We start from the raw sequence: 11,183 nt of genomic DNA, 5'->3' as shown, positions 1-11,183 counted from the left end.
TTTTATCATTCTAAATATTTTATATAAAGCTTATTTTGATACAAAAAAAAGTATCAACATCTGATCTGTACCCAGAGTGAAGGAGACCAGGCCTTCTATTGGAGACAGGACAGACCTGGGTCAAGTCATGAAGTTTTTCTCACGAAGGGCTGTTGAAATCAGGACCTTACCGAAAAATTAACATTTTTCTCCCTGTGACGTAGAATGTCCAGTCCTGTGATTTTTCCTGCAACCACAGGTCGGTCATCACCACTGCATCTCTCTCCTCACAGCACAATATTCTCTCCGCATCCCCAGTTTAATGGCATGTTTTCACTGTTTACTTATCCACCGTTTTACACTCCACTCTGACTCTCTTAGACCTGGAGAAAGATAAAAAACGAGCTGCTGGAGGAACTCAGCGGGTCGGGCAGCATCTGTGGAGGGAAATGGACAATCGACATTTCGGGTTGAGACAGTTCAGATGAAGGATCTCGATCCGGAAAGGTCCTTCCGATCGGAGCGATGGGGCCTTTGGACATTAAGCTGACGTTTTTTGTCGCTCTAGGTGTTTACGAGACGGGGTCGCTGGGCATATGGCAAACTCACCTACGCTCGTCGCCGGGCTTAGACAGTCCATTGGGCGTTTTCTTATCTTTTCCCTGTTTAATTTGTTTTTGATCCCACACTAACATGGAAATAGCCAGAATTTCCACTGAACATATCCAGCAGCAGAATGTTCATTCCCGGAGACTGCAGCGCGCGTAGTGGACAATCGCGGTACTGCAGGGGATCAGCAACTCCCCGAAAGTGAAAGCATTCTGAATCAGGAAGTGCTGGGAGTTAACATGGCTTCGAAAGGACAGGTCGAGAGTTGGACCGAGGAGACAATTTGTCCCATCTGCCTGGATTTCTTCACCGATCCGGTTATACTGGAGTGCGGACACAACTTCTGTCGCTCTTGTATCACACTGTGTTGGGAAAGGGAGGAGAGAAACTCCTGCCCGGAATGCAGAGAGGAGTTTGCTGACCGCACCCTCAGGGCCAGTCGGGCCTTAGCAAATCTGGCTGAAAAAGCTCGAAATCTAAACCTGAATCCGAAAGGGAAGGAAAGTAAACGTCACTGCGAGGAACATGAGGAAGAACTGAAGCTGTTTTGTGAAACGGACAAGACACTGATCTGTCTGATCTGTAGAGACGCGCAGGAACACAGAGAGCACCGCTTCATGCCGATTAAAGAAGCTGTTAAAATCTACACGGTAAAACTAACATTAATTTAATACTTAACACATTTCCTTTCTCCTACATACCATTACACGAGTCTCCAGAACCAACACATCATTCTCTGCAACTTCCGCCATCTCCAACAGAATTCTAGCATCTCTCCGTCCCACAGCCCACCTCCGCACCACGCAACTCTCCGCTGTCTATACGGATCGCGGTCCACGTCCTGTATCGCCCTGATCCACTCGCTCCTCCCCACAAGCGGGACAAGTGCTACACCTGACTCCTAACCTCCTCCCTCGTCACCATTCAGGGCCGCAAACAGCCCAGTTCCTCCCGTTTCTTCCAGGTCGATTGTCCTCTCGAATTAGATTCCTTCTTCTCCAGCTCTTTACCTCTTCAACCTGTCCCCTCCCAGCTTCTCACTTCATCACCCTTCCCCACGTTCCCCCTCACGTTGTCTCACCCGTCACCTGTCAGCTGGTTCTCATCCCCAACCTTTTTATTCTGGCTTCTGTCCCATTCCTTCCCAGTCCTAATGAAGGGTCTCATCCCGAAACACCGACTGTTTATTTCCCCTGAATAGATGCTGCCTGACTCACTGAGTTCCTCCGGCATTTTGTGTGATAATCGGGTTTGATCACCGGTTTCTTTTGATGCATCTTTGTTTCTATTTCCTTCACTCTCTGACTTCCAGGATCTGCTAAAATCTTCCTTAGACTCTCTCACAAAAAAGAAATCAGACTTCCAGGAAAAGGAGCAGCAACAGAAAGAGAAGATTTCCGGAGTTCGGGTGAGGCTTCCTGAGGGGAATTTCTGATATTACTTTCGAGTTTTGCTCCATTTAATGCAGAATAGCCAAGTATCGCAGCTCCAGTGACCTGGGTTCGATCCTGACCTCTGCTGCTGTCTGTGTGGAGTTTGCATGCTCTCCCTGTGACCACGAGAGACTCCGACACATCCCAAGGACATAACGGATGAATGGCTAATTACCGTTAACCCTGTAAAGGTGGGGAGGGTGTGTGTGAATCAGATGGGAGCTTATGGGTCAATAAGTGAGAATAGGTTTCAGGAAAACGTGAGGGAATGGTGTTGATGGAAATGCTCTCAGAAGTAGATTGGACTCCAATAGACCGAACTTAACGACAAAAGGAAACAGAATTCAGCAATGCAGTATATTAATCTTCACCTTTCATTCAACAGGAACAGTCACACAGTGTTCAGTCCCACATCACATCCCAGTTTGCTGAACTGCGCCAGATTATCACTGAGAAAGAGCAGAGCTTACTCAGGGATCTCAGGGAAGAAGAAAAGAGGATTCTCGATACAATGGAGAAAAATCTTCGGGAGATTCAAGAGAATATAAGGATTATTCAGGAGGAACTTACTAAGTTAAAGGAACAGATGGATCAAAAAGACAGTGTGATGTTTCTCAAGGTGAGGGATTATATTTCAATTTGTTTCTGTCAAAGGGCACTAAATGAACAGTGGTATATCTGAAATAAACACAGCACCGAGGCCAATTCTAACAAAATAATTGCCGCTCTGGCGACCTCACACAGAAGGCAGTGAAGGCCAAGTCTTTGGATACTTTCAAGAGAGAGTTAGATAGAGCTCTTATAGATAGTGCGGTCAAGGGATATGGGGAGAGAGCAGGAACCGGGTACTGACTGTGTACGATCAGCCTTGATCACAGTGAATGGCGGTGCTGGCTAGAAGGGCCGAATGGCCTCCTGCTGCACCTATTGTCCCAAAACTGGACTTCCACAACTTCTGTACATCCCAGGACAGAATGAAAATCTCTCTGAAATTATTTACTCTGATCATAACACAGAGCTGCTGACTGTGTCCTTAATTCTACATTAAATATCCTCTAAAACTCTCGTTAACTCCCATTTCCAGTCACAGGCTGTGAGTGTGTCTGGTGCAGTTGGTTTGAGGGTCTCTTTGTCAATCAGTGAGAACAAAGAATTTGACCCACACATCAGACTTATCTTCTGTATCCGGTTTCCATCAGATTAGGGAAACTATTACTGTCTCTTTACTTTTACAGATAACATTCAAATGAACGTTCAATCGTTCAAAACATAACCAAGCCATTCGGCCCATTTTCTCCTCTCAATTTCCCTGCTTCACAATCCTCCACCCACCTACTCATCACAACCAGCAACAGTGCCCCGAAATCTCTGGTCCCTCATGTGTTTATCCAGCCTCCCCATTACATTCAATCTCTGCCGTTCCATTTCAACCACTCCTGTGGCAGCGAGTTCCACATCCTCTTCACTAAATTTCTTGTGGAATTTGTTAAAATCCATCTGGAATTACATCTCCCCACAAGTCTTCCCATAAATAGAGGTACTTCCTCCACCCGCACACAATCATATACATCACTGATCTTAAATTCCTCCATCTTACCACACTGACGTCATATCCAGATGAAAATGCACAGCCTGTCCTGTCTCCCCTGTAAGTTTCATCCTCTCAGTAATGGTCTGACATTCAGAAACTTTCCCTGTAATATACCCCGTGGTTCTGTATTGTCCGTGTGTGTGAGTGATTGCGGGAGTGGGAATTTTCAACACCTTGTAATGATTTGGAGGAAATTCAGGATGTGGACAGTAAGTCCAAGTCTAATCCGATTTGTGTTTTATTTATTTCAGGAGGAAGCTCATCGGAACAGGAGGTAGGACAGCCTCTTTACCCTGAATGGATTTGTAAAATAGTTCAGAATAGCAATTTATAACCAGCAGTTTAATATTTACAGGATTAATGACGATGTCCAGGAATTGTCAGTGACAGATGAGACCCTACCGGTTGAAAAATTCGATCACCTCTATTTGTTGAACACAGTGCTGAGAAAAACGCTTGATGCTATTAATCGAGGTAAAACTTACAAAGATTCATTTCCCCTTGTTTATGAAGCTCAATTTAGTTCCAATTTGAGGCAAAGATTGTCTGTAATACTGGTCTGAAGGGGAACTGAAGTTTATTCCACATCAACCCCACCGACTGGGAGGCATCACTGTCACATGGTCAGCTGGAGATGTCAGACCCCTGGACACGCCAGCACAGGGTCACAATACAACCAATACACGGGACTGTCAAATGAACCACTGTGTCCTGATCCCAGGCACACCGCACTGACACATCAGGACATGAGTTTGGATCTACCAGAGGAACTGGGAATTTAATACTGACGATAATATTGTAGGGAATAAAAGCAGGTATCTGTGTGGTGACCGGGATTGTCAGGAAAATACACAAGTCCTTCATGTGCCCTGTGAGTGCAGACTCTGACTGACACAGGTCTTCCCCCTTCCGGATCAGCATCTCTCACTGTTTTTAGAGGCAGATGAGGGGAGTGGTTGTGATCGGGGACTGAATCGTCAGGGGAACAGACAGGAGAATCTATCGATGTGAATGGGACACCCGAATGGTATGTTGCCTCCTGGGTGCCAGGGTCAGGGATGCCTCGAATCGTGTCCGCAGCATTTTAGAGAGGGAGGGAAAAGAGCCAGATATCTTGGTAAATTTGTGACAATGACATTGGAAGTAAACGCAAAGAGGTCCTGAAAATAGAATTTGGAGAGCTTGGTAGAAAGCTCTGAAGCAGCACCCCCAGGGTTGTAATTTCTGGATTGCTGCCTGTGCCACGTGCTGGTGAGGGTAGAAACAGGATAATTTGGCAGATAAACATGGCTGAGAAGATGGTGCTGGGGACAGGGATTCAGGTTCTTGGATCATCGGGATCTGTTCTAGTGGAGGAATGACCTGCTCAAAAGGGATGGGTCGCACCTCGACCAGAGGGAGAACAATATTCTCACAGAGAGGTTTGATAGAGCTATTGGGGAGGGTCTGAACTAATTTGGTGGGGGGGGGGGGTGCTCGGGAACTGGAGTGAAGGGATAGGACTGATGGTAAAAATGCAAAGATAGCGTGCAGTCAGACTGTCAGATAGGGCGGACAGATGAGTAGAGAAAGTTGCAGCCAGCAGGGTGAGTATCAGTGCATTAGGGATGCAGAATTAAAAAGGGTAGCAGATACAGTACACAAAGTGTTATATCTCAATGCATGGAGTATGAGAAATAAGGTGGATGATCTTGTTACACTATTACCGATTGTCAGGTGTGATGTTGTGGCCATCACGGAATCGTGGCTGAAGGATGGTTGTAGTTGGGAGCTGAATGTCCAAGGTTACACAATGTATCGGTGGTATAGGGAGGTCGGGTGAGGGGGTGGTGTGGCTCTGCTGGTAAATCAGTAGCAAGATGTGACATAGGATTGGAAGATGTTGAATCATCTGGGTTGAGGTAAGGAACTGCAAAAGTAAAAATGACACTGACACCAGTCATATACAGGCCTCCCAACAGTCAGTGGGTTGAGGCCCACAGATTACAACTGGAAATAGAAAAGGCTGATGAAAAGGACAATGTTATGATGATCATGGGAGATTTCAACATGCAGGTCAATTGGGAAAATCAGGTTGGTAAAGGATCTCAAGAGAGTGAGTTTGTTGAATGCAATGTGATGGCTTTCTAGAGCAGTTTGTCGTTGAGCCTACTCGGGGAACAGCTCTACTGGATTGGGTGTTATGCATTGAACCAGAGGTGAGTAGTTAAAAGAAACCTTAGGAGGCAGTGCTCACAACGTGACTGAGACCAACTTGAAATCTGAGAAGGAGAAAGTAAAGTCTGACATTGTAGTATTTCAGAGGAGTAAAAGAAATTACAGTGGTCTGAGAGAGGAGTTGGCCAAAGTAAATTGGAAGGAGATGCTGGCAGGGATGAGAGCAGAACAGAAATGGTGTCAGTTTCTTGGAAAATGAGGAAGGTGAAGGATAGGTGTACTCCAAAAATAAATAAATACTTAAATGGCAAAATAGTAAAACCGTGGCGGACAATGGAAGCCAAGTTAATGTTAAGGCAAAAAAGAGGGCATACAACAAAACAAAAAAATAGTAGGAAGACAGAGGATTGGGAAGCTTTTAAATATCTACAGAGAGGAACTGAAAGAATGATTGGGATGAAAAAAATAAACATGAAATTAATTTGAATTGAATTGACTTTATTACTTACTTCCTTCATATACATGAGGATTAAAATTTTTTAGGTTACATCTCCATCTAAATTGCAATGCGCAATTTACAGTAATTTATGATGAATAATATGTACAACAGGCTGGTTAATATAACATAGAAATACAGTTGTGTCCACACGAGTTAATCAGTCTGATGGCCTGGTTGAAGAAGCTGTCCCGGAGCCTGTTGCTCCTGGCTGTTAATCTGTGGTTTAGAATAACATTCAATTCAAGAGCAGGGATGTGATGCTGAGGCTTTATAAGGCACTGGTGAATCCTCACCTTGAGTATTGTGAACTTGGGCTCCTCATCTAAGAAAAGGTGTGCTGGCATTGCAGAAGGTTCATTTCATGAGGATTATTCCAGGAATGAAAGGGGTATCATACGAGGAACGTTTGATAGCTCTGTGTCTGTACTCGCTGGAATTTAGAAAGATGAGAGGGGATCTCATTGAAACCTTTCGAATGTTGAAAGTCCTAGACAGAGTAGATGTGGAAAGGATGTTTCCCATGGTGGTGGAGTTTAGGACAAAAGGGCACAGCCTCACGATAGAGGGGGGTCTATTTAAAACAGATGCGGATAAATTTGTGCCAGCAGCTGGTGAATTTGTGGAACTTGTTGGGTGTATTTAAGGCAGAGCTTGATAGGTTCTAGATTGGACACAGCATCAAAGGTTACGGGGAGAAGGCCAGGGAGTGCGGCTGAGGAGGGAAACAAAGGATCAGCCATGATTGAATGGCGGTGCAGACTCGATAGGCAAATGGCCTAATTCTGCTCCTATGTCTTATGGTGATCAGACCACTACATCAAAGCATTGTGAGAATGAGCTCGGACACACCGACAAGCATTGACATGGGTCAAGATTTCATCTCGGGAGAATCACACACAGCATAACCGGCCTGGCAAAGCTCCCTCACACACATACACAGGAAGGATTAGCAGATTGTAGTCAGAGCCTCAGCAATGTACGTTGTTATTCCCCTCAGTAACCTGGAAACCAATCTGTTCAGAGACAGTCATTTATTCATTTAAACAACTCAATCAAGTGTGACACACGGCCACAGAAATAGGCACAAATTCCCATTTAGGATTGAAATCTGCCGTCCTTACCCAGTCTGTCTGTTCTGTGGCACTGAGCTGCCCTCTGACGTGACGTCACATCAACACTTCACAGACAGACTCCGGGGTGAGATTCCTCAGGAGGAAGATCTGGGAGGGTTTGATGGATGTTGAACCCACGGCCCACTTCATCAATCTGCAAGACTAAGATGTCTTCTTGAGCATGTCCCATTTGTGTTTGTTTGCCCCCCCCCATCCCTCTAACCATTTCCCATCTGTGTACCTGCCCAAATTTATTTTAAAATATTTTATTTTTACCTGTTTCTACAGTGTCTGAGGGCAAATTCCATTTACCAACCTCCCTCTCTATGAGAATGTTACCCGGTAGACCACTCAGAAAAATTTCCCGTCTCAGTTTCCATCTGAGGTCTCTGGTTCTGTACTCCCATTTCTTGGAAAAAGAAACGTTATTTAAGCTCCTTATGAATTATTTACCTCGATAAGGGGTCATTCCTGAACATCCTACACTACAGCTGAATAGCCCAAGCTTATCCACTCTCTGCTTTTAACCCAAGCCCCCAGTCCTGGTAACATCCTCCTGAAGCCTCCTGTCCAGTGTAATGACATCCTCCCCGTATTCGGGAACCGGAAATGCAGACAATGCTCCAAGTGTGGTCTATCATCGACATCAAAGGCCTTGCTGAATTTCATGTGGACAGTGTGGAATAGGCGATGAATACAGGACTGAAGGTGTTTTTTTAGATTGGTACAAGAAGGGCGGCGTGGGAGCTAAATTCTGAAGGAAGGCAGTTTTTTAAAAGACTTTGCGTACAAGAACGGCGAGACTGCGCAGGACAGCGCAGAGAGTTTAAAAAGAAGACCACCCTATACAGCGGGCAGCGGAGTGGGTGGCAGCAGAGTGTAGGGCTTTGGCTCAACGGGCTTAGGCGGTAACGGGAAGAGCCGAGAGCGAGGCAACGACTCTTTTTCTCCCCTTGGCAAATCGGCCCGGATGGACGGGGGAACAGGAGGGCACATTAGCTAATGGTTTAAAAAGTTTGTGTGCTTGGCGAACTAAGTGGGTGAGTAGACCTATCTTTCTTTGTTTCATTCCTGTAGAATTAGGTAGCATGTCTGCAGGGTTAGTGCTTTGTTCAGGGTGTCAGATGTGGGAATCCTGGGAGACCTCCAGCCTCCCTGATAGCCACATCTGCACCAGGTGAACCGAGATTCAGCTCCTCGGAGACCGTGTTAGGGATCTGGAGCTGCAGCTTGATGACCTACTGCTTGTTAGAGAAAATGAAGAGGTGATAGACAGGAGCTACAGAGAGGTAGTCATCCCGAGGCTACAGGGGTCAGAAAACTGCGTGACTGTCAGGAGAGGGAAGGGAAATGCCCGGATAGTGGAGAGCACCCCTGTGGCTGCCCCCCTCAGCAACAAGTATATCGTTTTGGATGCTGTTGAGGGGGATGACCTGACAGGGGACGGCCACGGTGACCAGGTCTCTGGCACTGAGCCTGGCGCTGTTGTGCAGGAGGGAAGGAGGGGAAGAGGAATGCGGTAGTCATAGGGGATTCCATAGTCAGGGGAACAGACAGGAGATTCTGTGAGCCTGGTAGAGATACCCGCATGGTGTGTTGCCTCCCAGGTGCCAGGGTACGGGATGTCTCGGATCAGGTCCAGAATATTCTGAAGGGAGAGGGCGAGCAGCCAGCTGTCTTGGTACATGTTGGTACCAATGACATAGAGAGGAAAAGGGAGGAGGTACTGAAGAGAGATTTCCGGGAGTTAGGAATGAAGCTGAGAAGCAGGACCTCCAGGGTAGTAATCTCAGGATTGCTACCTGTGCCACGTGCTAGCGAGGGCAAGAATAGTAGGATCAGGCTGATGAATGCGTGGCTGACAGACTGGTGCAGGGGGCAGGGCTTCAGATTCTTGGATCATTGGGATCTCTTTAGGGGGAAGTATTACCTGTTCAAAAAGGACGGGTTACACCTGAACCATAGCGGGAATGTTTAATAGAGCTGTTAGGGAGGGTTTAAACTCATTTGGCAGGGGGATGGGAAACCGGAATGATAGAGTGGAGGAGGAGGAAAACTAAGATAGTGAGCAGTAAAGATGTCAGGAAGGACAGGCAGGTGATGGAGCAAATTTGCAGTCAATGGGATGAGTTGCAGTGCAATCAAAACAAAAAGTACCAAATACTGGACTTAAGGTGTTATACTTAAATACACACAGCATAAGGAATAAGGTGGATGATCTTGTCGTACAGCTACAGATTGGCAGGTATAATTTTGTGGCCATCACTGAGACGTGGCTAAAGGATGCATGTCTGCAAGAGCTGAACGTCCCAGGATACACGGTGTATCGGAAGGATAGGCAGGTAGGCAGATGGGGTGGCGTGGCTTTATTGGTAAGAAATGATATTAAATCATTGGAAAGAGGTGACATAGTATCGGAAGAATCTTTCTGGGTTGAGCTGAGAAATAGCAGGGGTAAAAGGACCCTGATGGCAGTTATCTACAGGCCTCCTAACAGCTGCAGTGAGGTGGACTACAAATTACAACAGGAAATAGAAAAGGTTTGCTAGAAGGGCAGTGTTATGATAATTGTGGGGGATTTTAATATGCGAGTGGATTGTGAAAATCAGGTCGACACTGGATCTCAAGAGAGAGAATTTGTAGAATGTCTACGAGATGGCTTTTCAGAACAGCTTGTTGAGCCCACTAGGGGATCAGAGGTACTGGATTGGATATTGTGTAATGACCCAGAGGTGATTAGAGAGATTGAGGTGAAGGAGCTGTTAGGAGGCAGTGATCGTAACATGATTGAGTTCACTGTGAAATTTGAGAAAGAAAAGCCGAAATCCGATGTGTCGGTATTGCAGTGGAGTAAAGGAAATTAAAGTGGCATGAGAGAGGAACTGGCCAAATTTGACTGGAAAGGGACACTAGCGGGAGGACGGCAGAGCAGCAGTGGCTGGAGTTTATGCGAGAAGTGAGGAATGTGCAAGACAGATATATTCCCAAAAAAGAAGAAATTTTCGAATGGAAAAAGATGCAACCGTGGCTGACAAGAGAAGTGAAAGCCAAAGTAAAAGCAAAGCAGAGGGCATTCAAGGAAACAAAAATTAGTGGGAAGACAGAGGATTGGGAAGTTTTTAAAAGCTTACAAAAGGAAACTAAGAAGGCCATTAAGAGGGAAAAGATGAACTATGAAAGAAAGCTAGCAAATAATATCAAAGAAGATACTAAAAGCATTTTCAAGTATATAAAGAGTAAAAAATGGGTGAGAGTGGATATAGGACCGATAGAAAATGATGCTGGAGAAATTGTAATGGGAGATAAGGAGATGGCTGAGGAACTGAACGAGTACTTGCATCAGTCCTCACTGAGGAAGATATCAGCAATATACCGGACACTCAAGGGGGTCAGGGAAGAGAAGCGTGCACAGTCACAATTACGACAGAGAAAGTACTGAGGAAGCTGAATAGTCTAAGGGTAGATAAATCTCCAGGACCAGATGGAATGCACCCTTGTGTTTTGAAGGAAGTAGCTGTGGAGATCGCGGAGGCATTAGCAATGATCTTTCAAAAGTCAATAGATTCTGGCATGGTTCCGGAGGATTGGAGGATTGTAAATGCCACTCTGGTATTAAAGAAAGGGGCAAGGAAGCAAAAAGTAAATTATAGACCTGTTAGCTTGAGAAATGGTTGGGAAGTTGCTGGAGTCAATTGTCAAGGATGAGGTTACCGAGTACCTGGAGGCATATGACAAGATAGGACAAACTCAGCATGGTTTCCTTGAAGGAAAATCCTGCCTGACAAACCCATTGAAATTTTTTG

The 11,183-nt window shown here is 45.6% G+C and overlaps 1 protein-coding gene across 1 annotated transcript in view; it reads left to right on the top strand.

Moving 5' to 3' along the window:
* Positions 1-1,149: 1,149 nt before the first annotated feature.
* Positions 1,150-11,183, top strand: part of LOC140723357 (zinc-binding protein A33-like) — a 125,730-nt gene continuing 115,696 nt past the window's right edge. Inside the window, exons 1-4 of the mRNA XM_073037940.1 lie at positions 1,150-1,238; positions 1,901-1,996; positions 2,407-2,640; positions 3,864-3,886. Of these exons, the coding sequence (XP_072894041.1) occupies positions 1,206-1,238; positions 1,901-1,996; positions 2,407-2,640; positions 3,864-3,886 (386 nt within the window). The 5' untranslated portion in view covers positions 1,150-1,205. The remainder of the gene's footprint in view (positions 1,239-1,900; positions 1,997-2,406; positions 2,641-3,863; positions 3,887-11,183) is intronic.

The sequence above is a fragment of the Hemitrygon akajei genome, unplaced genomic scaffold (assembly GCF_048418815.1).
Source record: "Hemitrygon akajei unplaced genomic scaffold, sHemAka1.3 Scf000110, whole genome shotgun sequence".
Lineage (NCBI taxonomy): Eukaryota > Metazoa > Chordata > Chondrichthyes > Myliobatiformes > Dasyatidae > Hemitrygon > Hemitrygon akajei.
This window is presented reverse-complemented; position numbering and strand designations above follow the sequence as displayed.